Source organism: Mustelus asterias, chromosome 1 (assembly GCF_964213995.1).
Source record: "Mustelus asterias chromosome 1, sMusAst1.hap1.1, whole genome shotgun sequence".
In the NCBI taxonomy this organism is placed as follows: Eukaryota; Metazoa; Chordata; class Chondrichthyes; order Carcharhiniformes; family Triakidae; genus Mustelus; species Mustelus asterias.
Window position 1 is genome coordinate 123623045 of NC_135801.1, and position 23431 is coordinate 123646475.

General features: G+C 41.5%; 1 protein-coding gene across 6 annotated transcripts in view; it reads left to right on the plus strand.

Annotated features, from left to right (window-relative positions):
- The window catches only part of fat1a (FAT atypical cadherin 1a), a 196003-nt gene that overhangs the window by 84666 nt on the left and 87906 nt on the right, over positions 1-23431 (plus strand). For 5 of the 6 annotated variants that reach the window (XM_078217930.1, XM_078217946.1, XM_078217947.1 and 2 more), the window contains exon 4: positions 21979-22040. In XM_078217930.1, the coding sequence (XP_078074056.1) occupies positions 21979-22040 (62 nt within the window). Of the gene's footprint in view, positions 1-2686; positions 2742-21978; positions 22041-23431 lie in introns of those variants that run through there. The other variant, XM_078217949.1, reaches the window with a different exon arrangement.

Below are 23431 nucleotides of genomic sequence, written 5' to 3' on the forward strand. Positions count from 1 at the left end.
GGCCTCAACCGGGATATTGGGTTCATGGCACACTATTTGTAACCCCCACAGAGTTTCACTGGCTGTCTTGTCTGGAGACAATACACATCTTTTTAGCCTGTCTTGATGCTCTCTCCACTCACATTGTTTTGTTTCTTAAAGACTTGATTAGTTGTAAGTATTCGCATTCCAACCATTATTCATGTAAATTAAGTCTGTGTCTTTATATGCTCTGTTTGTGAACAGAATTCCCACTCACCTGAAGAAGGGGCTTGCAGCTCCGAAAGCTTGTGTGGCTTTTGCTACCAAATAAACCTGTTGGACTTTAACCTGGTGTTGTTAAACTTCTTACTATGGTAATATAATGGCAGTGTTACTGGACTGGTAATCCACAGATAGAGTAAGTCAAATGATTTGGAGACATGAGTTCAAATCCCATCATGGCAGCTTGTGAAATTTATCACAATTCTCTTGAAGGGTCACCAACCTGAAACATTAATAATGTTTTTCTCTCCATAGATACTGCATGGCCCACTAAGTATTTGCATCATTTTCTGTTTTTATTTTGGATTTGCAGCATCTGAAGTATTTTATCTCTATCGGTGAAATTAAATTTCTGTCTCAGTTCGTCTCAGTTGTGGTGACCTTGAGGCTACCAGAAAACCAGTCTGCTTCACTGATATCTTTTAGGGAAGCAAATATGCCAATCCCCAGCTGGCCTGTATGAGACTCCAGACTCATAGCAATGTTGTTGACTTTTAACTAAATGGCACAGCAAGCCACTAAGTTCTTGGAATCATGGTATGGTTGCAGCTCAGGAAGTCATACGGCCTTTCCAAGAACAATTCACCTAATGCCACTCCCCTGCCTTTTCCCCAAATCCCTGCCAAGTGTTTTCTCTTCAGAAGATGATCAGTTGATTCACACCACTGCAGTCAAGACAAATTGAATTGAGGTTGATACAAATCTCTTGAATTTTTATCCTGAAATGACACATACTGATTTGCTGGTTCACAATCCCTTTCCTGCTCCCAAAGTTTGCAAAGTACCTCACACAAAGAATGAATATGAAGATAACTTACATTTGCAATGTCTTTGAGAAAAGTGCCGCATGTTACTTCACAGAGGAGTAAAGAAATGGAGAATGAACATTGACTGAAGTTGAGATGAGTGACCAAAGCCTTGATCAAAGCTTAATTTAAAGAGGTTTTAAAGATGGAGAGGGAAACAGAGCGACGGAGAGGTTTAATGATAAAATTATAGATTGTACAAAGAACAACAAAGAACAAAGAACAATACAGCACAGGAACAGGCCCTTCGGCCCTCCAAGCCCGCGCCGCTCCCCGCGGGGTCCAGGATTGAATCCTGAATCCAGGATCCCCACCCAATTTTCCAGCCTATCTACATACTAATATCCTATCCACCGAGCTGTCCCTCACAGCTACGATGCTTTGTTCATCACAACCTAGATTCCTCTTTCACAGTGGCCAGCCAGTTTCAGGACGAGAAGACACATGAAGGGTTGCAAGACGTTTCAGATGTGCCTCGTTCAAAGGAAAGCACCTCTAATAATCCTAAAGAACCACACTAGACTGTCAGCCTTTATTAGGAGCTCAAGTATAAAATCACATTCATTCCTACTTTTATCTGAAATAAACTAACAGCATACACTTTGTGTACTGAGATAAAAACAGATGAAATTGGAGCTGCCTAATCTCTGCTTGCTCTTTCCATCCCCCCACCCCCAACCTTCTCCTCCAATAAAACAGCTTTAGCAGCTGAAACAAAGAGTTTGTGCTAGTCAACAGATGCCAGATGGTGACATCAGGCAAAGCTGACATAATATTTGCATTAAAATCCTTTTGCCTGTTAACTTCTGAAATGCCTAGTCCTGAACATTCAGAATTTTCCCTCGTGGTTTAATGTGACATGAAGTTTAAAGCTCGGCATATGTTGCTATAGAATCCCGACAGTGCAGAATGGGGCCATTCAGCCCATAAAGTCGACACCTTCTATCCAACCAAGCATCTTACTCAGGCCCTATCCCCGCAACTCCACATAGATACCCCACAAATCCCCCAACCTACACATCTTGAGACACTAAGGGACAATTGAGCATGGCCAATCAACCTAACCTGCACATCTTTGGACTGTGGGAGGAAACCAGAGCACCCAGAGGAAATCCACACAGACACAGGGAGAATGTGCAAACTACACACAGTGATCCAAGCCGGAAATCGAACTTGGATCCATGGCGCTGTGAGGCAACAGAGCTAACCACTGTGCCAGCGTGCCATTCATTGTGGTATTTAAGTGTTACATTAAAAGTTAAACATCAGAGCAATGCATGATTCTGTACTTAAAACAGACTCCAAATTGTTTTTGATTTATATTAGCATGCATCCACGTAAAACATAAAATGGTAGGTTAAGAAATTGGTGAGATTTGCATTTGTAGCTGTCTTTCTCTTATTGGAAATCTTGAGGTAGTTTTCTGAATGTGAAGAGTGCGACATAAATGCAGTTTTTGTTGTTGTTCATAGTGACAATTATTAGGTTGTCAGATTCACATTTGTAATTGACACTGTTTATAATTTTACAGCACTAAACAGGCAGAAGGTCAATGTGAATTCTACACAAACCTTATCCTACCTAATTCATTTCACCGTACCAACATATCCTTTTATTCCTTCATCTCTATTTTTTAGATTCCTCTGGAATGCATCAAGGTGCTGTAAAGTTCATAAGACTCTCTTAATAGAAGTACGTAATCCTCGACCAGAAAATCCTGACAGGATCTGCTTGATGTTATGAAATTTACATTTGCGTCAGTTATAATATATAACTGGAACCTCATTGGCTTGGCTCAGTAAATAGCGCACCCTATAAATCAAAAAAAACAATCTCACTTCAGGAATTAAACACTCAAATTAGATCACATTCCACATTAGCAGTAAAGAGATAGGGCAATGCCAGTGTTAAATTTCTGAATGGGGCATTACATTTTTCACTGGTTCCGACAACTGGTTGAAGATCCATTGCACTGTTTGATTAAAAAGTAGCAAGTTCCTGTGGTTTCCTGGCTAACATTCCTCATGATGTGGAGATGCTGGTGTTGGGCTGGGGTAAACACAGTAAGAAGTCTCACAACACCAGGTTAAAGTCCAACAGGTTTGTTTGGTAGCAAAAGCCACTAGCTTTCGGAGCGCTGCTCCTTCATCAGGTAAGTGCGAGTTCTGTTCGCAAACAGGGCACATAAACTCAATTTACAAAATAATGGTTGGAATGCGAGTCTTTACAGGTAATCAGGTCTTAAAGGTACAGACAAGGTGAGTGGAGAGAGGGTTAAGCACAGGCTAAAGAGATGTGTATTGTCTCCAGAAAGGACAGTTAGTGAGATTTTGCAAGCCCAGGCAAGTCGTGGGGGTTACGGATAGTGTGACATGAACCCAAGATCCCGGTTGAGGCCGTCCTCATGTGTGCGGAACTTGGCTATCAGTCTCTGCTCAGCGACTCTGCGTTGTCGTGTGTCGTGAGGGCCGCCTTGGAGAACGCTTACCCGAAGATCAGAGGCCGAATGCCCATGACCGCCGAAGTGTTCCCCAACAGGAAGAGAACACTCTTGCCTGGTGATTGTCGAGCGGTGTTCATTCATCCATTGTCGTAGCGTCTGCATGCTCTCCCCAATGTACCATGCCTCGGGATATCCTTTTCTGCAGCGTATCAGGAAGACAACATTGGCCGAGTTGCAAGTGTATGTACCGTGTACCTGGTGGATGGTGTTCTCAAGTGAGATGATGGCATCTGTATCGATGATCCGGCATGTCTTGCAGAGGTTGCTGTGTCAGGGTTGTGTGGTGTCGAGATCACTGTTCTCCTGAAGGCTGGGTAGTTTGCTGCGGACAATGGTCTGTTTGAGGTTGTGTGGCTGTTTGAAGGCAAGAAGTGGGGGTGTGGGGATGGCCTTGGTGAGATGTTCCTCTTCATCAATAACGTATTGAAGGCTCCAGAGAAGATAACGTAGCTTCGCCGCTCCGGGGAAGTACTGGACGACGAAGGGTACTTTGTCCGCCGAGTCCCGTGTTTGTCTTCTGAGGAAGTCGGTGCGGTTTTTCGCTGTGGCGTGTCAGAACTGTCAATCGATGAGTCAAGCACCATATCCCGTTCTTATGAGGGCATCTTTCAGCGTCTGGAGGTGTCTGTTGCGATCCTCCTCATCTGAGCAGATCCTGTGTATACGGAGGGTTTGTCCGTAGGTGATGGCTTCTGAACATGTTTAGGGTGGAAGCTGGAGAAATGGAGCATCGTGAGGTTATCCGTAGGCTTGCGGTACAGTGAAGTGCTGAGGTGACCGTCCTTGATAGAGATGCGTGTGTCCAAGAATGCAATCAATTCCGGAGAGTATTCCATGGTGAGTCTGATGGTGGGATGAAACTTGTTGATGTCATCATATAGTTGTTTCAGTGATTGTTCACCCTGAGTACAAAGGAAGAAAATGTCATCGATGTATCTAGTGTATAGCGTCGGTTGAAGGTCCTGTGCGGTCCTGTCCTGTGCGACTCATTGATCGACAGTTCCGATGCGCCACAGTGAAAAACCGCAGCAACCTCCTCAGAAGACAAACACGGGACACGGCGGACTGAGTACCCTTCATCGTCCAGTGCTTCCCCGGAGCAGAGAAGCTACGACATCTTCTCCGGAGCCTTCAACATGTCATTGATGAAGACGAATAGCTCGCCAAGGCCATCCCCACACTCCCACTTCTTGCCTTCAAACAACCACACAACCTCAAACAGACCATTGTCCACAGCAAACTACCCAGCCTTCAGGAGAACAGTGACCACGACACCACACAACCCTGCCACAGCAACCTCTGCAAGACGTGCCGGATCATCAACATGGATGCCACCATCTCACGTGAGAACACCATCCACCAGGTACACGGTACATACACTTGCAACTCGGCCAATGTTGTCTACCTGATACGCTGCAGGAAAGAATGTCCCGAGGCATGGTACATTGGGGAGACCATGCAGGCGCTATGACAATGGATGAATGAACACCGCTCGACAATCACCAGGCAAGAGTGTTCTCTTCCTGTTGGGGAACACTTCGGCGGTCACTGGCATTCGGCCTCTGATCTTCGGGTAAGCGTTCTCCTCTTCATCAATTACATGTTGAAGGCTCCAGAGAAGATGTCTTCACGACACTGTCTTCACGACACACGACAACACAGAGTCGCTGAGCAGAGATTGATAGCCAAGTTCCGCACACATGAGGACGGCCTCAACTGGGATCTTGGGTTCATGTCACACTATCTGTAACCCCCACGACTTGCCTGGGCTTGCAAAATCTCACTAACTGTCCTGACTGTGCTTAACCCTCTCTCCACTCACATTGTCTGTACCTTTAAGACTTGATTACCTGTAAAGACTCGCATTCCAACCATTATTTTGTAAATTGAGTTTGTGTCATTATATGCCCTGTTTGTGAACAGAACTCCCACTTACCTGATGAAGGAGCAGCGCTCCAAAAGCTAGTGGCTTTTGCTACCAAATATACCTGTTGGACTTTAACCTGGTGTTGTGAGACTTCTTACTAACATTCCTCAACCAACCTGATCACAAGCTGAACAACTTACCTGTCTACTTCTTGCTGTTCATGGGATCTTGTGGAAAATAGTTGTCGCGCTTGCCCACATAACATGAGTTGCAGTTATCCATTGTGTGTGACTCATTTAGAGGCATTTCTGAGTCAGTTCGTAATCCAGTTATTGACTGCACCTGTTAGTCTTGCTTTTACTGTTTCCATCTTTACCCATCGATTGCTGGAGTCTTAGTCCCAGTACCCTTAGCTGCACCTTAATACACCTTAGATTTGTGTTTGCAGTCTGATTCTCAATCCTCATGATCTATCATTGCTGCTTCAAGCTGCTGCCCTTGTGCAGATCCTAATCCCAGTGGGGTCCATACTTATCTTTTATAGTGTTGCAATGCTGGTGGCACTCTCCCTGTTTCAGTTAAACATTTCAGCTAAGTGAGAAAATGCCTTTGACTATGAAACTGACAAAGGAAAAATTAGAATCAAATGATTGGGGATGGAAAGAAATTCAGTTTCCTCTATATTAACTCTATTTAGGAGAGTTTTAACATAGCAAGAAAAGTACCTCTAGAGGTATTTCAAAACTTGAGACATTGAAAGCACCTACTAGATAGATAAAAAATATTCTGCATGATGGTTTTGACATATACTTGATGTCTGAATATTCCATATAAATGTGTAACCATATGTAAGGAATGTGTGCACATCTTCGTATATAGAGGCTAGCTGAAAAGCCAGAATTGATTTGGGAATCAGTGGGGGTGGAATGGAAAGCGGCAAGATCGAAAGGGGATTAATAATGATGATGATGCAGAGAAAATGCTGGAAAATCTCAGCAGGTCTGGCAGCATCTGTAAGAAGAGAAAAGAGCTGACGTTTCGAGGCCAGATGGCCTTTTGGTCATCAGCTTTTTTCTCTCCTTACAGATGCTGCCAGACCTGCTGAGATTTTCCAGCATTTTGTATTTTGATTTCAGATTCCAGCATCCACAGTAATTTGCTTTTAATAATGACGATGCTTGGGCATGGGGTGAATCATGAGCAAAATAGTAAGTGGAGGCTTGCAAAAACGATAGGCAAAGTGGTGAAAGAGCAGGTGAAGGTGGAATTGGGTCATAAGGAGAATGGGGTGGTAATTGACTGTGAAAGGATTGTGCATACAGCAAGTAGATGGGAGTAAGGTATTTGAAAGTATGGATACACTTGAGGATGGAGACCGAATGTGAGTAGCACCATTAGGAAAATGCCTAGTGCTGCCTGAGAGTGCCAGGACCCAGGTTCGATTCTAGCCTTGGGTGACTGTGTGGAGTTTGCACATTCTCCCCTTGTCTGCATGGGTTTCCTTCAGATACTCCAGTTTCCTCCCACAGTCCAAAGATGCTCAGGTTAGGTGGATTGGCCCTTAATGTCCAAAGGTGTGCAAATTAGGGGATTAACAAGGTAAATACATGGGGTTACATGGGGCTGGCCTGGGTAAGATGCTTTGTCAGTGAGTTGGTAGAGACTCAATGGGCCGAATGGCCTTCTGCACTGTGGTGATTGTTTGATTTCAGTACCTTGTAAGCATTAATATTGGTAGAGAGATGCGCAGATAGTTCTCATGTATGGATGTATGCCAAAGGAATATTCAGGTATTCTGGAGTGCAAACTGTTTTGAAACCATCATGTGCCATATTTTTATCTGTGTAAAAGGTGGTTCAGTGCCTTTAAGTTTAGGGTAACTTGCACCTATACAGACCTGTTTGTCTTGGCATGTTAAAACTCTCCTAATAAAGGGAACTGTGTGCTTTCTATCCCTGATCACCAAATACTAATTTTTCCTTATCAATTTCATTATCAATGACATTTCCTCACTTGGCTGAAATGCAGAATTAAAATGGAGGGAATGCCACCAAAACGACCATGACTAAATATTTGGAATTCCAGCAAATCATTGGATGGACATTTGTCATGGACATAAAACTATATCCATGACAAATCAAAGTTTTCTGGTACTACTTATGTTTTGGAACTGGGTTTATTTCCCAAATATTTTGTTACTTATTTAAGCATTACGTAATGGCTTCAATCCAAAGATGTACAGGTTAGATGGATTGGCCATGCTAAATTGTCCCCTCGTGTCCAAAGCTGTGAAGTTAGGTGGATTAGCCATGGTAAATGTGTGGCGTGGTGGGGGAGGTTTGGTGGTGGGGGCTGGGTACGATGCTCTTTTGAAGAGTCAGTGCAGACTTGATGGGCCAAATGGCCTCCTTCTGCACTGCAGAGATTCTATATTGATCATAATTGATCATTGATTTAAAAATTGTTGTTTCTACGGTAATGGAATATGAGCATGTCTTGATTTTTGAATTTGTAACTTTTAAATAATTAAATAAATGTAAAATAAAAAACCCATGTCTGTCATGTGTCCCTGCAACTACGCTGTTGTTGTAAAAACCCATCTTGTTCACTAAAGAAGGAAATCTGCCACCATTGCCCAGGCTGGCCAATACGTGACTCCATGCCCACAACAATGTGGTTGACTCTCAACTGTCCTCTGAAATGGCTGAGCAGGCCACCTATTTCTATTCAAGAACAGGATTCACCACCACTTCACAAGGACCGTTAGGGGTGGGCAATAAATAGCTTGCCAGGAATGCCCATATCCAATGAATGAATAAACAAAATTGCAGTATATTTCAATTATAATCACAGCATTAGTAAAGAGCTTTTTATATCCTGACTTCGGGTGCGACAAACAGAGCCTGATCCTAACACTTGTATGAATTAATTATTATTTTAAAAAAGCATATGGTCCTGATATGTTTATTATAATGTGTTTCAGGAGGCTTCATTTCTCCGACTATTTTGATGTCAGTTCCTTGTAAACTTCAGCCAAAAAAGTACTTTGACTATCATTTCTATCATCTCTTTCAAGTTGCATGAAAGAATTATTTGCCTCCTTAATCCCATAAAGTTTCGATGTTGCTGATTTCAAAAAGAGATAATCAAAACATATAGTGCTTAACTTGCTCCAAGCAGTAGTTTCATGCCTTAAAAGCCATGAAAATTGACTTTATTTGGTATGAATGTGTTTAATAGTTCAGAGGAGTCGGTGGGTAGCAAGAAAATCATCATGGCTGACTGAATTATCCAGATGAAGTGAAAGCAGAATAACAGAATTGTTCATGTTTTGAAATGTACCATCTCTGTTTGCATGTGCAGTGTGTCTGTTTGTAATAATTCACCTGTCAAGATTATCTTCGGTTAATGTTCCATGAACTCCTCATTGCTCCAAAAATGATTGAATCAAGGAAAACCTGGCAGACGAAACAAGTGGGAAAACATTAGTTATAAATTTTGTTCTCGTCTCTGCTTTTTAATCACTATTTGTGATACTTTTCATTTGAGTTCTGTATGCACCATAACTGTAACATAACCTACTAAATTTTCAAACACTGGTAATAGCTGGAGATATTGTGCCCGAGGCAAACACATGAGAAAAGCATTGTGAATTTGGCAATCCCATTGTCTGCTAGTCTGCTGTCTCTGTCAGTACTGTTGCAAATGAAATCCAGCCAAGTCCTTTATCCCATAAATGTGCTGCTTGGCAGATGTTAGTAGCAAAAAAAAAGTTTTTAATATGTATTCATGTTCCCCCTTGGAAGTCTGTTCCTAGTGGTTCTGCAAAAATTACCCCCGTATTTAGTTGCTGTGGCTACCGGCTGCACCATAATAACAGAATAGTCTTGTGGAATGCTATACTATAAAGAAACCAGACTTTGCAGATGAGTTTTTTTTGAGGTAGTTAAAATAAATTAGATTCCTTCCACAGGGCTGTGTTTTTATGATGCTGTGTTAAAATGTCAAGCTGGAAGAAGCAAAATGCTAATCCTTTCCAACAGAAAATTTCTGTTGCTCATATATTTCCTTTATGCACTAAGCATTGTGCTGAAATTGCAGAATTCATAAAAATACTTTTTTTTCATAATGACTGCCTTTCCTTTTAATTTCTTTTAAAGTAATGGTGAAAGTGTGATCTGAGCTTTTGCAGCAAAATGTACCATTGCCAAAGTCTTGGGGCAAAATTTGGGGTAAAGGCTAAGAGTGGTTGGGAAAAGGGGCATTGAAGCCATCTGCAGCAACAGCCATTTTCTCCATCATATCGTTGAGGACTTGGTCTGAAAAACATAAAGGGGCAGTTCCCATGACATTGCTGACAGGCAAGGTCCTGATTGAGCCCATCCTGCCAGCGACTTACACCCTTTAAAGGCCACCCGGCACCCAAGTACTCACCAGGAACGGCCACTCCTTCCCCACCCCTGACACTGCCTGGGCACTGTTCAAGTATAACCCTCTCCCCACTGAACGATGAACTCACCTGAGTTCCTTTGGGAGGTCTGCTCGTTAGGTGCATGCCTTGGGAGACCAGTTGGGTTTCATGCCATTCTGCCCTCAGGAAGAAATCTCACAACACCAGGTTAAAGTCCAACAGGTTTATTTGGTAGCAAATACCATAAGCTTTCAGAGCGCTGCTCCTTCGTCAGATGGAGTGTGCTCTCAAACAGTGCAGAGAGACACAACATCAAGTTACAGAATACTAATTAGAATGCGAATCCCTACAGCCAGCCAGGTCTTAAAGGTATAGACAATGTGGGTGGAAATTCCGCACACATGAGGACGGCCTAAACCGGGATGTTGGATTTATGTCACATTATCAGTAACCCCCACAGCTTGCCCCCTGGACTTGCAGAATCTCACTAGCTGTTCTGTCTGGAGACAATACACATCTCTTTAACCTGTGTTTAATGCTCCCTCCACCCACATTGCGCGGGGGAGTGATTCAAGTGTAGAGGTCTGATAATGAAATGGTAATATATTCAAATGATGTTCCTGATGTTGAATGCGTCATGGTATGTTATACACCACTGAATGGGTGGGAGGGTCGTGTCATGTGTTTACGTCAGCGTGAAATGTGTCGTGAAGATCTCAAAACATCCCGACTAAAACAGGAGTGGAATGGCCTTGGTGGACGGAATCATAAACAAGATTAGCCAACTAATTATAGATCCCTATGAAAGCAATCGGTAAAGGTGAACAAATAAGTAATTGAATGTTTGTGGTTAGGATCAGTTGTTTCTTGAATTCTTGGACATTCATGAAATTCAAAGGGGTAGGAAGCATCCTTTATTTTATGCCCGATTTTTAAAAAAGAACCTGCTTTAACTTGTGATTGATTTTCTCTGAGTCCATTTTAAAAAACTGTACGTTGTTTGACTTTTTTTTGTAAACACTTCAGTCATACTTTGCAAATTGTGTTTCAGGTAACACAGTTCTTATTTTTTTGGATTGAGGTTATACTTAAAGTGAACTGTAGATGCTTCTTCCTTTTCTTGCACCACTTCAAGTTTGATCAGGAAAAGAAGAGAAAACAGACACCTCTAAAAGTTATTATCTATTTGAGCAGCAATTAATAAAATCAAATCACGGTTAGAATTCAAAGGAATGAATTAGGCCTCCCTGAAGATTTGCTTATATGATGAATTCATTTTTATTTATTCCTTTAAGGGATGTGGGGCTGCTAGCTAGGCCAACATTTGTTTCCCGTCCCTAACTGCCATTGAGAAGATGGCACTGAGCCACTTCTAGACAACTGAGTGCCTAGGTCATTTCAGAGGACATTTAAGTGCCAACCACCATGCTGTGGGTCTGGTGTCACAGGTAGACCAGACTGGGGAACAACCCAGGTTTTGTTTTAAACCAATCCTATAGTTAGAAGGTCAATAAGCTATTTATTCCAGATTTTTTTAATCACTTGAATTTTAAACTCCCCAGCAGCCATGGTGGGATTTGAATCTCTGAATCTTAAAATTCAGACCCCTGGATTACAAATCCAGTAACATAACCACCATGCTACTGTTCCCGGTTTGCTTTTATGTGACTCTGAAAACGTGCAAATGTTAAAAGATTGCCACTTTATTGCTGGTGTAAAATGTTCATTACGGTAAGATAGAGTAATTCCAGATGGTTTATTTGTTTTTACCTTCTGTATTGCTTTGCTGATCTAACATTTTTATTCTGCATTGAGTAATTTACTAGACTTTTATACACGTTACGCAGAAGGGAAAATCGTAGTCTTACAGATGACTGTAATGGTACGCAAAATGATTTCTACTTCTGACTGATAGTATTGAAGATTTATGTAAATAAATGGTTCATTGATTAGCCACAAAGCTAATTACAGACAGATGAAGATGCAGGAGTTAGTTAGATTCAGCAACTTATATAACTGATGCTCACATACGAACACACAAAGATTTGCCATTTTTGCATAAAATAATAATTTCAGTGAGATTATTAAAGCTAGATATATTAATGACGTGGATTACATTCCCTCTATGTGCCAACTCAGCTAAAATATGATTTGTATGAATTCGGAGCAGGAATAAGCCACTCTGCCTTCATACCTGTTCTGCCATTCAGTAAGATCATGGCTTATCTCAATGTAACTTCAACCCCATATTCCTACCTACCCTGATAACCTTTCACTCCCTGTTGATCAAGAATCTGTCTAGCTCTGCCTTTAAAAAAAATTTAAAGACTCCGCTTCCACTGCCTTTTGAGGAAGAGAGCTTCAAAGACTCATGATCGTCTAGAGAAAAAAAAACCTCATCTTTGTCTTAAATGAGCAATCCCTTGTTCATCAACAGTGACCCTAGCTCTAGATTCTCCCACAAGATGAAACATCCTCTCCACATCCACCCTGTCAATACCCCTCAGGATCTCAAAGGTTTCGATCAAACTGCCACTTATTCTTTGAAACTCTACTGGATGCAAATTTAAGCTCTCCAACATTTCCTCATAAGACAGCACAGCCATTCCTGGTATTAATTTAGTCAACTTTCTCTGAACTGCTTCTAAAGCATTTGCAGTTTGCCTTAAATAAAGAGACCAATATTCCATGTTTGATCTCAACAATGCTCAGCAAAACTGAAGCAGAACCTCTCCACTCTTGTCATTAATTACCCTCACAATAAATGTCAACATTCTATTAGCTCTCTGAATTATATATACTAGCCTTTTGTGATTCATGCACCAGGACACCCAGATCCTTCTGCACCTTAGAGCTCTGCAATCTCGCACCATATAGAGTCATAGAGGTTTACAGCATGGAAACAGGCCCTTCGACCCTTTTTTTTAAAGACCCAGTCTTTAATTTTAACCAGTCCCAATTGCCTGCATTTGGCCCATATCCCTCGATAGCCATCTTACTCATGTAACTGTCTAAACACTTTTTAAAAGACAAAATTGTACCCGCCTCTACTACTACCTCTGGCAGCTTGTTCAAGACAGTCACCACTCTCTATGAAAAAATTGCCCCTCTGGACCCTTTTGTATCTCTCCCCTCTCACCTTAAACCTATGCTCTCTAGTTTTAAACTCCCCTACCTTTGGGAAAAGATATTGACTATCTAGCTGATCTTTGCCCCTCATTATTTTATAGACCTCTATAAGATCACCCTTAAGTCTCCTACGCTTCAGAGAAAAAAGTCCCAGTCTATCCAGCCTCTTCTTATAACTCAAACCATCAAGTCCTGGTAGCATCCTAGTAAATCTTTTCTGCACTCTTTCTAGTTTAATAATATCCTTACTATAATAGGGTGACCAGAACGGTACACAGTATTCCAAATATGGCCTTACCAATGTCTTGTATAACTTCAACAAGACGTCCCAATGCCTGTATTCAATGTTCTGACTAATGAAACCAAGCATGCCGAATGCCTTCTTCACCACCCTGTCCACCTGTGACTCCACTTTCAATGAGCTATGAACTTGTACTCCTAGATCTCTTTGTTCCATAATTCTCCCCTATGCCCTACCATTAACTGAGTAAGTCCTGCCCTGGTTCGATCTTCCAAAATGCATCACCTCGCATTTATCTAAATTAAACTCCATCTGCCATTCGTCAGTCCACTGGCCCAATTGATCAAGATCCCATTGCAATCTGAGGTAACCTTCTTCACTGTCCACTATGCCACCAACCTTGGTGTCATCTGCAAACTTACTAACCATGCCTCCTAAGTAATTAAAATAATAAGCCAATATTCTTCCTATCAAAATAGACAATATCACATTTTCCTACATTGTACTCCATTTTCCAGATTTTTGCCCACTTAGTTAACTCATGTCCCTTTGTAGCCTCCTTACATCCTCTTTACAATTTTACTTTCTTAACTATATTTGTGCTGTTAGTAAATTTAACAATCGTACCTTCTTAGATCTTAGAATCCCTACAGCACAGAAAGAGGCCATTCGGCCCATCGAGTCTGCACCGACCACAATCCCACCCAGGCCCTAACCCCATATATTTTACCCACTACGCATCCCAGGACACTAAGGGCAATTTTTAGCTTGGCCAATCAACCTAACCCGCACATCTTTGGACTGTGGGAGGAAACTGGAGCACCCGGAGGAAACCCACGCAGACACGAGGAGAATGTGCAAACTCCACACAGACATTGACCCAAGCCGGGAATCGAACCCAGGTCGCTGGAGCTGTGAAGCAGCAGTGCTAACCACTGTGCTACCGTGCCGCCCACTTCATCTGTCACTTCATCCAAGTCATTTATGTAAATTGTAAAACATTGAGGCCCCAACATTGATCCCTGTGGCTCATCACTTGTCATATGCTGTCAACCCAGATAAAGACCCATTCTGTTTCCTGTTTGCTAGCCAATTTTTAACCCATGCCAATATGTTACCCCTACACTGAGTTTTTATTTTCAGCAATAAGCTTATAATAACCCAATAATCTTATCAAAAATTCTTATCCTGAAAATCTTAAGTACAGTACATCCACCAATTCCCCTTTGTCCACAGCATATGTGATGCTTTCAAAAAACTTCAATAAATTGGTTAAATATAATTTCCCTTTCAAAAAAACCATATTCTCTGCCTGATTGCCGTGAATGTTTCCAAGTGCCCTGCTGTAGCATCTTTAATAATGGCTCCTGACATTTTCCCTATGACAGATGTTGGGCCTGTAGTTTCCTGCTTTCTGTCTCGTTCCCTTTATGAATAAAGGAGTTATATTTGCTATCTTCCAATCTGTTAAGACCTTCTTCAAATCTAGGGAATTTTGGAAAATTAAAACCAATGCATCAGCTATCTCCTTAAAGTTTATTTATTAGTCACAAGTAGGCTTACATTAACACTGCAATTAAGTTACTGTGAAAATCCCCCAGTCGCCACACTTTGGCTCTCTTCAGGTACGCTGAGGGAGAATTTAGCATGGCCAATGCACCTAACCAGCACGTCTTTCAAGACCTTAGGGTGAAGTCCACCTAGACCAGGGGATTTTTCAGTCCACACACCCAATTGTTTGCTTAATACTACTTCCCTGCTGATTGACATTTTCCTGAGTTCCTTCCTTCCAATTCCTGATCTACAGCTATTTCTGGGATGTTATTTGTACATGGATGTTAAATACCTGTTTAATTAATCTACCATAGTCCTGCTTTCAATTACTGATGACCAACATGCATTTTCTATACGACCAATGCTCATTTTGTTAACTCTTATTTAAATATCTATAGAAACTCTGACTGCCTGTCTTTGCATTACTGGCTACCTTTTTCTTGTACTCTAGTTTTTCCCTGTTTTTTTCCATTTTTGATGTGCTTTATATTCTTTCCAGTCTCTTGATATCCTGCAGTATTTTGGATTAAGGATTAATTGCCAATAACATCATGTGAACAATTTTTGATGTTGTAATTGTTGGTCTATTTTAACTGATGCTTTGTTCAAAGTTTTGAAAAATCTTTGATCTGTTGATGTTGAAATTTTGTAGCTCACGGTTTGGTCAAATTTAGAGATCTATTACTTGATGCCCTTTTAAGTTAGTTAAAGATCACAGTAGTTCCATTACAGTGGCATAATTCTTGCTACATTAAAACTAATTGTATTTGCTAATCAACAGCTTGTACAATAATGAATGTGACAGATTCACTATTGTGTTTGTTTGTCACATTAACCAACCCAGCTGGTGTGGAAAGAAAATAATCCTCAGAATTAGTATCATCGTGAGAGATGCGGTAAACTGCAGTCAAAAGACAAACTCACTGTACTGGTTTTGGAAATCTGCATTAAAATGCTAAAGTTGTTATGGGCTTGTGTTTAGTTTAAATATTACTGCAGGTCAAAAGTTAAAAATGTTCGCAAACCTGACCAATAATATTGATGGTCGAGTTCAGGAATATATCCGATAGATGTTTCAATTATAAGATTCATTGACATGTCTTGAGGATGAGTTTTCTGTGATGGCATAACATATTCAGTTTACTTATGAAAAAATCGCACATTTTTAAAGCTTCCTTTGATAACATGTAGCATTCACCATTTGCTCTGTTGGCAAAACCACACATATTTCATGATTTTACTGTGAATTGACTATTAGTATATGAACTTTGCATGTACCAAGATGACATCATGGACATTGCTCATATATAAAAGACTTCCAGGCTGTAGGCTTGTGAAGCTCTACCGAACAAAATAGGATCAAATGGACTATTAAATGTTGTTGCATAAAAACTAAGAAAAACAAATCAATAAATTGAAATGGTCAGATGGGGAACAAAATTCATCCACCAGCAATCCCACCTGGCCCAGCTAAAAATCCAACTCTCAAGTGTTCCCAGATATGTTTGATTTTGTTTACCTGATAGATATTCCTTTGAATAGGTAACTTATTTTTAATGTTTATTTTAAATCTTCCTTTGAACCAATACAAATTTATTCCATCTGATACCATCAACTTGACTTATCTTGAAGTGATATTCTGGATTTAGTTCATCCTGTGTCACTTATAACTCAGTGATGCTCTTTTAGAACCCACTCTCTGTGCTGTGAACTTTAATTTGGGTCTGCCCTGCATTAATTGGATGTTAGCAGCCAAAATTGGCACATGCAGGTTCTGTGGGCCCCACCATCCTCAAAAAGGCTTTCTGCTGGATGGTTAGAATGACATTTGATTTGGGCAGCGGGTGCTTTTAATGTATAAATTGGGGTTCTAAGACTTATATGGAGTTGTGATTGCAATTTTGACTAATAAATGACAAGAGTGAAGGGGGAAGGGAGAGTGGTGTGTCTGGGGGAACAATAGAAAAGGCATCAAAAAAGTAAGATTAAAATTATTTCTGTGGGGCAAGAAGTGCTTCTCTGAACCACACTAGAATGATATGAGCCACAGGCACCCCAACTCCTACTCCACCAATTAAAATGGACCAGGTATCATTCACATTTCATGCCTCCCACTTGATGGTTCAATATTGCCCCAGCTTTCTCAGTTTTCCTTGCAGCTCATCCTTAAGCCTTGACATCATTCGTATTGCTCTTCTGAACAAGTTTTTTTGAGGAATGTCTCATTTGAAGTTCAATGGCCAAAGCTGCACATAGCACTCCAAGTGTGCCCTGCCAACATCTGCGGATTTATACTTCACTGTTCTGGCCATGTACCCAACATTCTGTTTGGGTTTTCCCACATTTTCTTGACACGGCAAGCAATTAATCCACATTTCTGTCCAGATCGCTAAGTCATCCTTTTCTACTTCTGTTCTCTTTGTGTAACTAGGCTGCTTATTTTTTTATAAACCTAATATGCAGTAATTTACATTTGTCAGTATTAAATTTCATTTTGGTATTTTGCCCTCATTTCATAACTTATCTAAATCTTTGTGAAAACTATTAACCGCATCTGCTGCACCAATTCATCATTTTTTAAACTCATGTCAATACACACACAGTTTAGTGATTACCGGAATTATTAGGAATGAAACAAACCACAGATAACCAGAAATAACAATGAAGGGCTGCTATTCTGCATACTTTTTGTTCTCTTGCATTTTAGGAGTTGGAGATCTTTTCTGTAGCAGTTGAGTGTGTGTGTAAGTCTGTGTGAGTCTGTCTGTGTGTCTGCACAACTACAGCTCTCAATATATTGTCTGCTTACATTTCACTGACCTGTTTATCTAATGAAATGTTGCCTTTTGGGGAAACTTAGGTTTGAGCTATTTTCGGGGATATGTTGAAGTGAAATTTTTGTGGTCGACTTTAGTAAAAATAAATAAATGTGTGGACAGTTTTAATCTTTAAAATTGAAGTTGAATAAAGTAAGATTTTTCTGCTAGACTATCAAAAGTGCCAAAAGTGAAAATTAAAGGAGATGGGTAAAGGGTAATGTTTGTGGTGGGATGGGCAGGCGCTAGGTCTGGATACAGTGCATTTTAATTTTATTCAACAAATGCTAAACAATTGAGGAAGGATTATGCTTTTTATTTGACGCTTGATTCCACTGACATTAAATTTAAATATTTGTGATCACTACAATTTTTAGCAATCTTTGCAGCAGTCATTCCTTTTTAATAATGCTGCTAAAAGGTCCATGTTTTGTTTTTCACTTCTGCCATATGGCTGTTTTCTGCCTTTAAAGCATGGCATTTCTTCTATATACTAAACTGCATCACTGCTCTTTCCCAAAATGGGCCTCTTGCTCTCAGACTTACAAATGCCTTATTTCGATTTGCTCCGCTGGTATGTGAAGCCAAAGATTAGTGGGGTTGTTAACCAGTGCAGTGTCTCATTCATAACTATTACAATATGCATTACTTTGCAAATAATGGAACCTTACATATAGTTGAAAAGAATTTTATTTAACTTGAAATGAGTTATATTTGAAGTATCTAAGTTGATCATTGATTCGCCCTGTTTTTTAAAGATTGCATTATTCATTGAAGAGATGTCACATAGTGAAATGTGGGGTGGAATTTTCTGGGCCTTCCCGCCAGGTGGGATCTTCTGGTCCCGCTAAAGATAGCCCCACGCTGCCACTTCCCCGGTGGCAGGACGGGTGAGCCATGTAAAATGTCGTAAAACCCTATGGGTGAGAGGGGCTGGGACAAAATCCTGCCCATGGTGTTTCAATACTGAAAGACTCGTTAATTTTGTAATATTTAATCCAGTAGTAAAAAAGAGCCATTACTAAAATATAGCAAGGCACAGGAATTCTTTCTGCATTTCCTTTTACTTCCTTGTGAATTTGGATGGCTGGTTTTAGTCAGACTTGGGCTGGAATTTCACCCCCCCCCCCCCCCCCCCCCCCCAATATGCGCAGCACCGCCGGTGGGATCTTCCAGTTCTACTGAAGCCTACGGTGTTTTGCGTGACTCGCCCGTCCCACTATCAGGGAACCTTCGGCGGGACTGGAAGGGCCTGCTGGCAGGAAGGCTGAAAAATCCTGTCCTTGGTCCTGTTCATTCCGAATATGGCATTTATATACTGATCCATGTTTCTGGGGTTTCATCGCAAATTATGTCTGTACAGCTGATGAAACCAAATACTTGAAGAAGAAAATTAAATTTGGATATTCGTGCTTATAAGCACACAAAAAGCTTAGTTTTGATGCCAGTTGACTTGAGAAGATGGGCTAGTCCTGCATTTTTCCAGAACTGTTTTGAAGAGCAGCGCACAAATAAGCTCTGAAAATGAGCTCCCTTTGATGTAGCAAGATATTGGCTTTAGCTTCTTTTATTGTTTTGGGTATAGTTTATTGCTAAGATATGCTTGTCTAAACCATTAAAATGGCAACAATCTAGGAACCTTTTAGTCAAATGGTGTAAGCCTACATGTTCATAGAAACATAGAAACCCTACAGTACAGAAAGAGGCCATTCGGCCCATCGAGTCTGCACCAACCACAGTTGTTCCGTGTTATAGTTTTGAATTTAATTTTTTGTTAGTATGCGTAGAGAATGTTAATTTTAGTGTGCTGTATGGATATTTGTATAAAGTCTGTTATTTCAAAAGCACGTTTTCTATTTTTACTGAAGGAAATGCTTTGTGTGACATTGCAATTACTAGGTACTGAGTTTAACATTTGTTGGCTGTGGTGAGATGAAATCATGATAACCTTCATGAACGTGGCAGACTCCGCATGATTTCTGTGTGGAAGTATCCGAGTTTGTGGATTGCTAACATGTCTCAGTAAAAGAAAGACTTGCATTTATATAGCGCCTTTCACGACCTCCGCATGCCTCAAAGCACGATAGAGCCAGTGAAGTGTAATTGCAGTTGTAAGGGAGGAAATGCAGTAGTACATCAAAATGAGTTAATTTGAAAAGCTTTACCTGCGTACTGCTTTCCAAAATACTTTTAATACATTCTGATTAAATGCCCTCTCTTTTCAAATGATTTAACCAGGGAGGATCAAAGAAAAGGAAATTTCACCAAGAGCTGAATATTGCAGAAAACTTAGAGGGGTATGAAAAGTACAGAGGCAAAATTAAAAACCAAATTTGGAAAGCAACGAGAGGGTATGAAAAAAGATTGGCATGTAAAAACAAGAAAAACCTAAAGATATTCCATAAATATATTAAAAAGAAAAGGCTTGCAATTATATCGCACCTTTCACAAGCACCTGGCATCTCAAAGCGATTTATAGCTAATAAAGCACTGCTGATGTGCAGTCACTGTCATAATGTAGGAAACGCAACAGCCAATTTCTATGCAGCAAACTCCCACAAACAGCAACATGATAATAACCAGCTAACGTGTTCTTTGTGATTTTGATTGAGGGATAAATATTGGTCAGGACAGTGGATAGAACTCCCCAGCTCTTCTTTGGAATAAAGCTTTGAAAACCCTTATGTCTACATGAGAAGTCAGACGGGGACCTGTTTTTAAAGTCTGCAGCAGTACCTCACTACTGGACTGGAGTGTCAGCCTCAACTTTTGTGCTCAAGTGCGGCTGGAGTGGGACTTAAACCCATTCCAGCACTCATTCGATAACTATAATTTGACCTTGCTACTATTGGTCTGTGTGAAAATGATAAATGGTTTGTTTTGAGAGAAATTGAAATAGAATGATAGCCAAATGATTGCTTGTGAGTGTAAATGATATCAAATGATGACACAATAACATTTGAGAACAATTGATGTGAAATGAAGGCAAAATGATTGCAATTGAGAGCCATTGATGTCAAATGAAACCTTTGAAAACAAATGATGTCAAATTATATGAAGAACTTGGGGTAAGGGAAATTCCTTAGATTTCTGCAATTCTATGAGACAGTGATCTACTGATAAATGTTCTAATTAATGTTATAATTTTAATAGTACTGTCAGCATTGTGCTTTTGGCAGGAAGTCCCGTCGACCAGAAGACTATCAGAAACATGGATGTATACTAAATATGATTTTGCATTATTATAAACTTGGAAAATACAGGAAATGATCTATCAGATCTTGTACCAATTTAGTGTTTAAGCTGGATTGTAGTCTGAATGGGGCACATCTGGTTTAATATAAAGGATGATTGAGACATCATTGTATATATACATGAAATCAGAATTCTCAACCATTTTTCAAATACTGAAAAATTGAATGTCTGGGTTTATATCTTTTCAGTTATTCACATATCTCGCATTTAAAGCACCTTCTTACAGTATGTTTTTATTTTAGCGCAGTTAGACAATTTACCCAGAAGTGCTGCCAGTCTTGATCTCCATTTTTGAATGAACATGATTATAGCACGTGTGCCAAGAACCACATTGTAACTGTGCATGCTCAGTCTGTTTTCAGACACTTCCCACCACTTCACTTGCCACCTCTCCCAACCCCGTTGCTGCTTCACACTCCTCTCTCCCAATCCCCTCATTGCTTTCCTCTTGCAGCTTCCGTCTCCTGACTCCCTGCCCCTCTCCAACTATCCCGTGACCTCCTCACTTCATCCAGCTCACAAACCATCTTCTTTTCCAACCATCTCCCGGCCCCTTACTCCTTCCCAACCACCTCCTGATCTCTTCACTCCTTCCTGCTCACCATCCATCTCCCTGCTTCCTCGATACTTCCCTCTCACTGCTCCTTTTGCTGCTCCCTCCTCTGATCCCCTCACTGATTCCTGCTCACTGCCTCACTTGTCACTCTTCTCCCCAGCCCTCACTGTGTCTGAGGGTGGTGAGAGGGAAGCAGTGAGGGGGATTGAGTGAGGGAATAAGTCAGGAGAGGGGTGGTGAGTGGGAGTCAGCAAGCAACGAGTGGGAGGTAAGTAGAAGGAAGAATTTTAGGCCGGTTAAGTTAAATCGGTTTTTACTATAAAAATTACAGGTCAGGAATGTAACCCAGCCATATTACATACTTGCTGAAAGAAAGTGATTTTTGTTTAGCAAGGTTTCATTTAACACTCTGTTTTTAAGAACACAGGAATGCAAAATGAGGGACAGCTGTATTTTATTTTCAGTCCATATAGAAACTCTGACACAAAAACTGTCAAATTAATCTGAGATGACAATGAGTCTTTATTTAACATGCACAATAATATCTGGATGAGAGTCTTTACAGAGGTTCTGAAATGGATGTGTTTGAATTTGCAGGTTTGATTACAACAACGTCACGGAAATTAGACCGGGAGCAGCAAGCAGAGCATATCCTTGAGGTGAGCATAATTTGCTGGCTTTAAAGATTTTCTCCAAACATACATTATGGATGTTTATTATTATAGCTTTATTTAATTGCAAAGAAGAAGTAATGTTCCAGATAACTGCTCATCTTAATCTGGTGTGTTAATACAAACATGATTTTGGGATCTTTAGCTTTGGATGTCTTTATTTCCATATTTTTGGTACACCAGAACTCCCAGACATCACACGCACACCATGATATTAAGAAAGCTCTCTAGCTGCTACTTAAGTCGGAGCTACAAAAAATTGATGGCTGGACGACAATAGATTGCTGAAGGGACCATGTTCATGGGCCCCAGTGTATCACAAAGAAATCCTGGGGGCGATTCTCCCAAAAATGCTGAATTGGTGGGAAAACTGTTCTAGATCACGACTGTTTTTTCAGTGCAGCTTCACAACTCGAATCTCCCCACTCTGCAATGCAGAGATCACAGTTGTGAATAGCATTAAAAACCCTGGGGGGACGGGGCCTATTCACGCCAGAGTCTGACAATTCTGGAACTCTGCGCATGCGCAGTGGCCCCGATCTGTCAGACTCCCCGTTTGTTGGCCAGCTTGATGCTTGGTTGCTGGACAGCCCGGGACCCCCGCAATGCTGCATCTCTCCCCCCCCCCCCCCCCCACCCCCACCCCACAGTCCGATGGCGGCCCCCAAAACAATTCCCGGGCCAGCTCTGACCCCTCCCCACCCTGGAGCGCCCCGATGTCCAGCCCATCCTCCCACCTCCCTCATCCTGGCAGATGCCGCCCCACTCCCTCCCCTGTCTCTCTCCCCCCACCCTGGCAGACCACCCCCGCCTGCCCTGATCGCTGGCCTCCCTCCAGGCCAGACCGATCCCAATGCAGAGTGGCAGCGGGAACCCCCCAATCACCCCTTGGCCCCGCCCACAATAGCCCCTACCCCCTTGGCACTGCCCAATGCCAAGATGCCCCCTGGGCATGGGCACTTTGACCCTTGGGCAGTGCCAGAGGGCACAGGCTAGCACTGCCAGGCTGCCCATGTCCAGGGGGCACTGATTAGCCCCCCCCCCTTCACTCCAGCGGGGTCTCCCGCTAGTTCCCCGAATGTGGGGAGCTCCTTTAAACCAACCAGAATGAAGTACTCCTGGCAGGGTGGGAGATGGTATCGGGCCTGGCGAATTCCGTGCCGGGCCTGATAATCGCATTTAAAATCCATTAAAAAAAAATATTAAACATATTCAAATGACGTACCTCACTTCCTGCCAGACCTCTGTGTGTTCCCTGGCGCCGACATTTTCTTCCGGTTGGGAAATGCGCATAGGTTGTAAAAGCTCACGGGGAACCCTCGAAATGGCCGACACGCGCATCTTCTGACCTGCCCAGAAAAGTTGCGGGTCGCAATGGG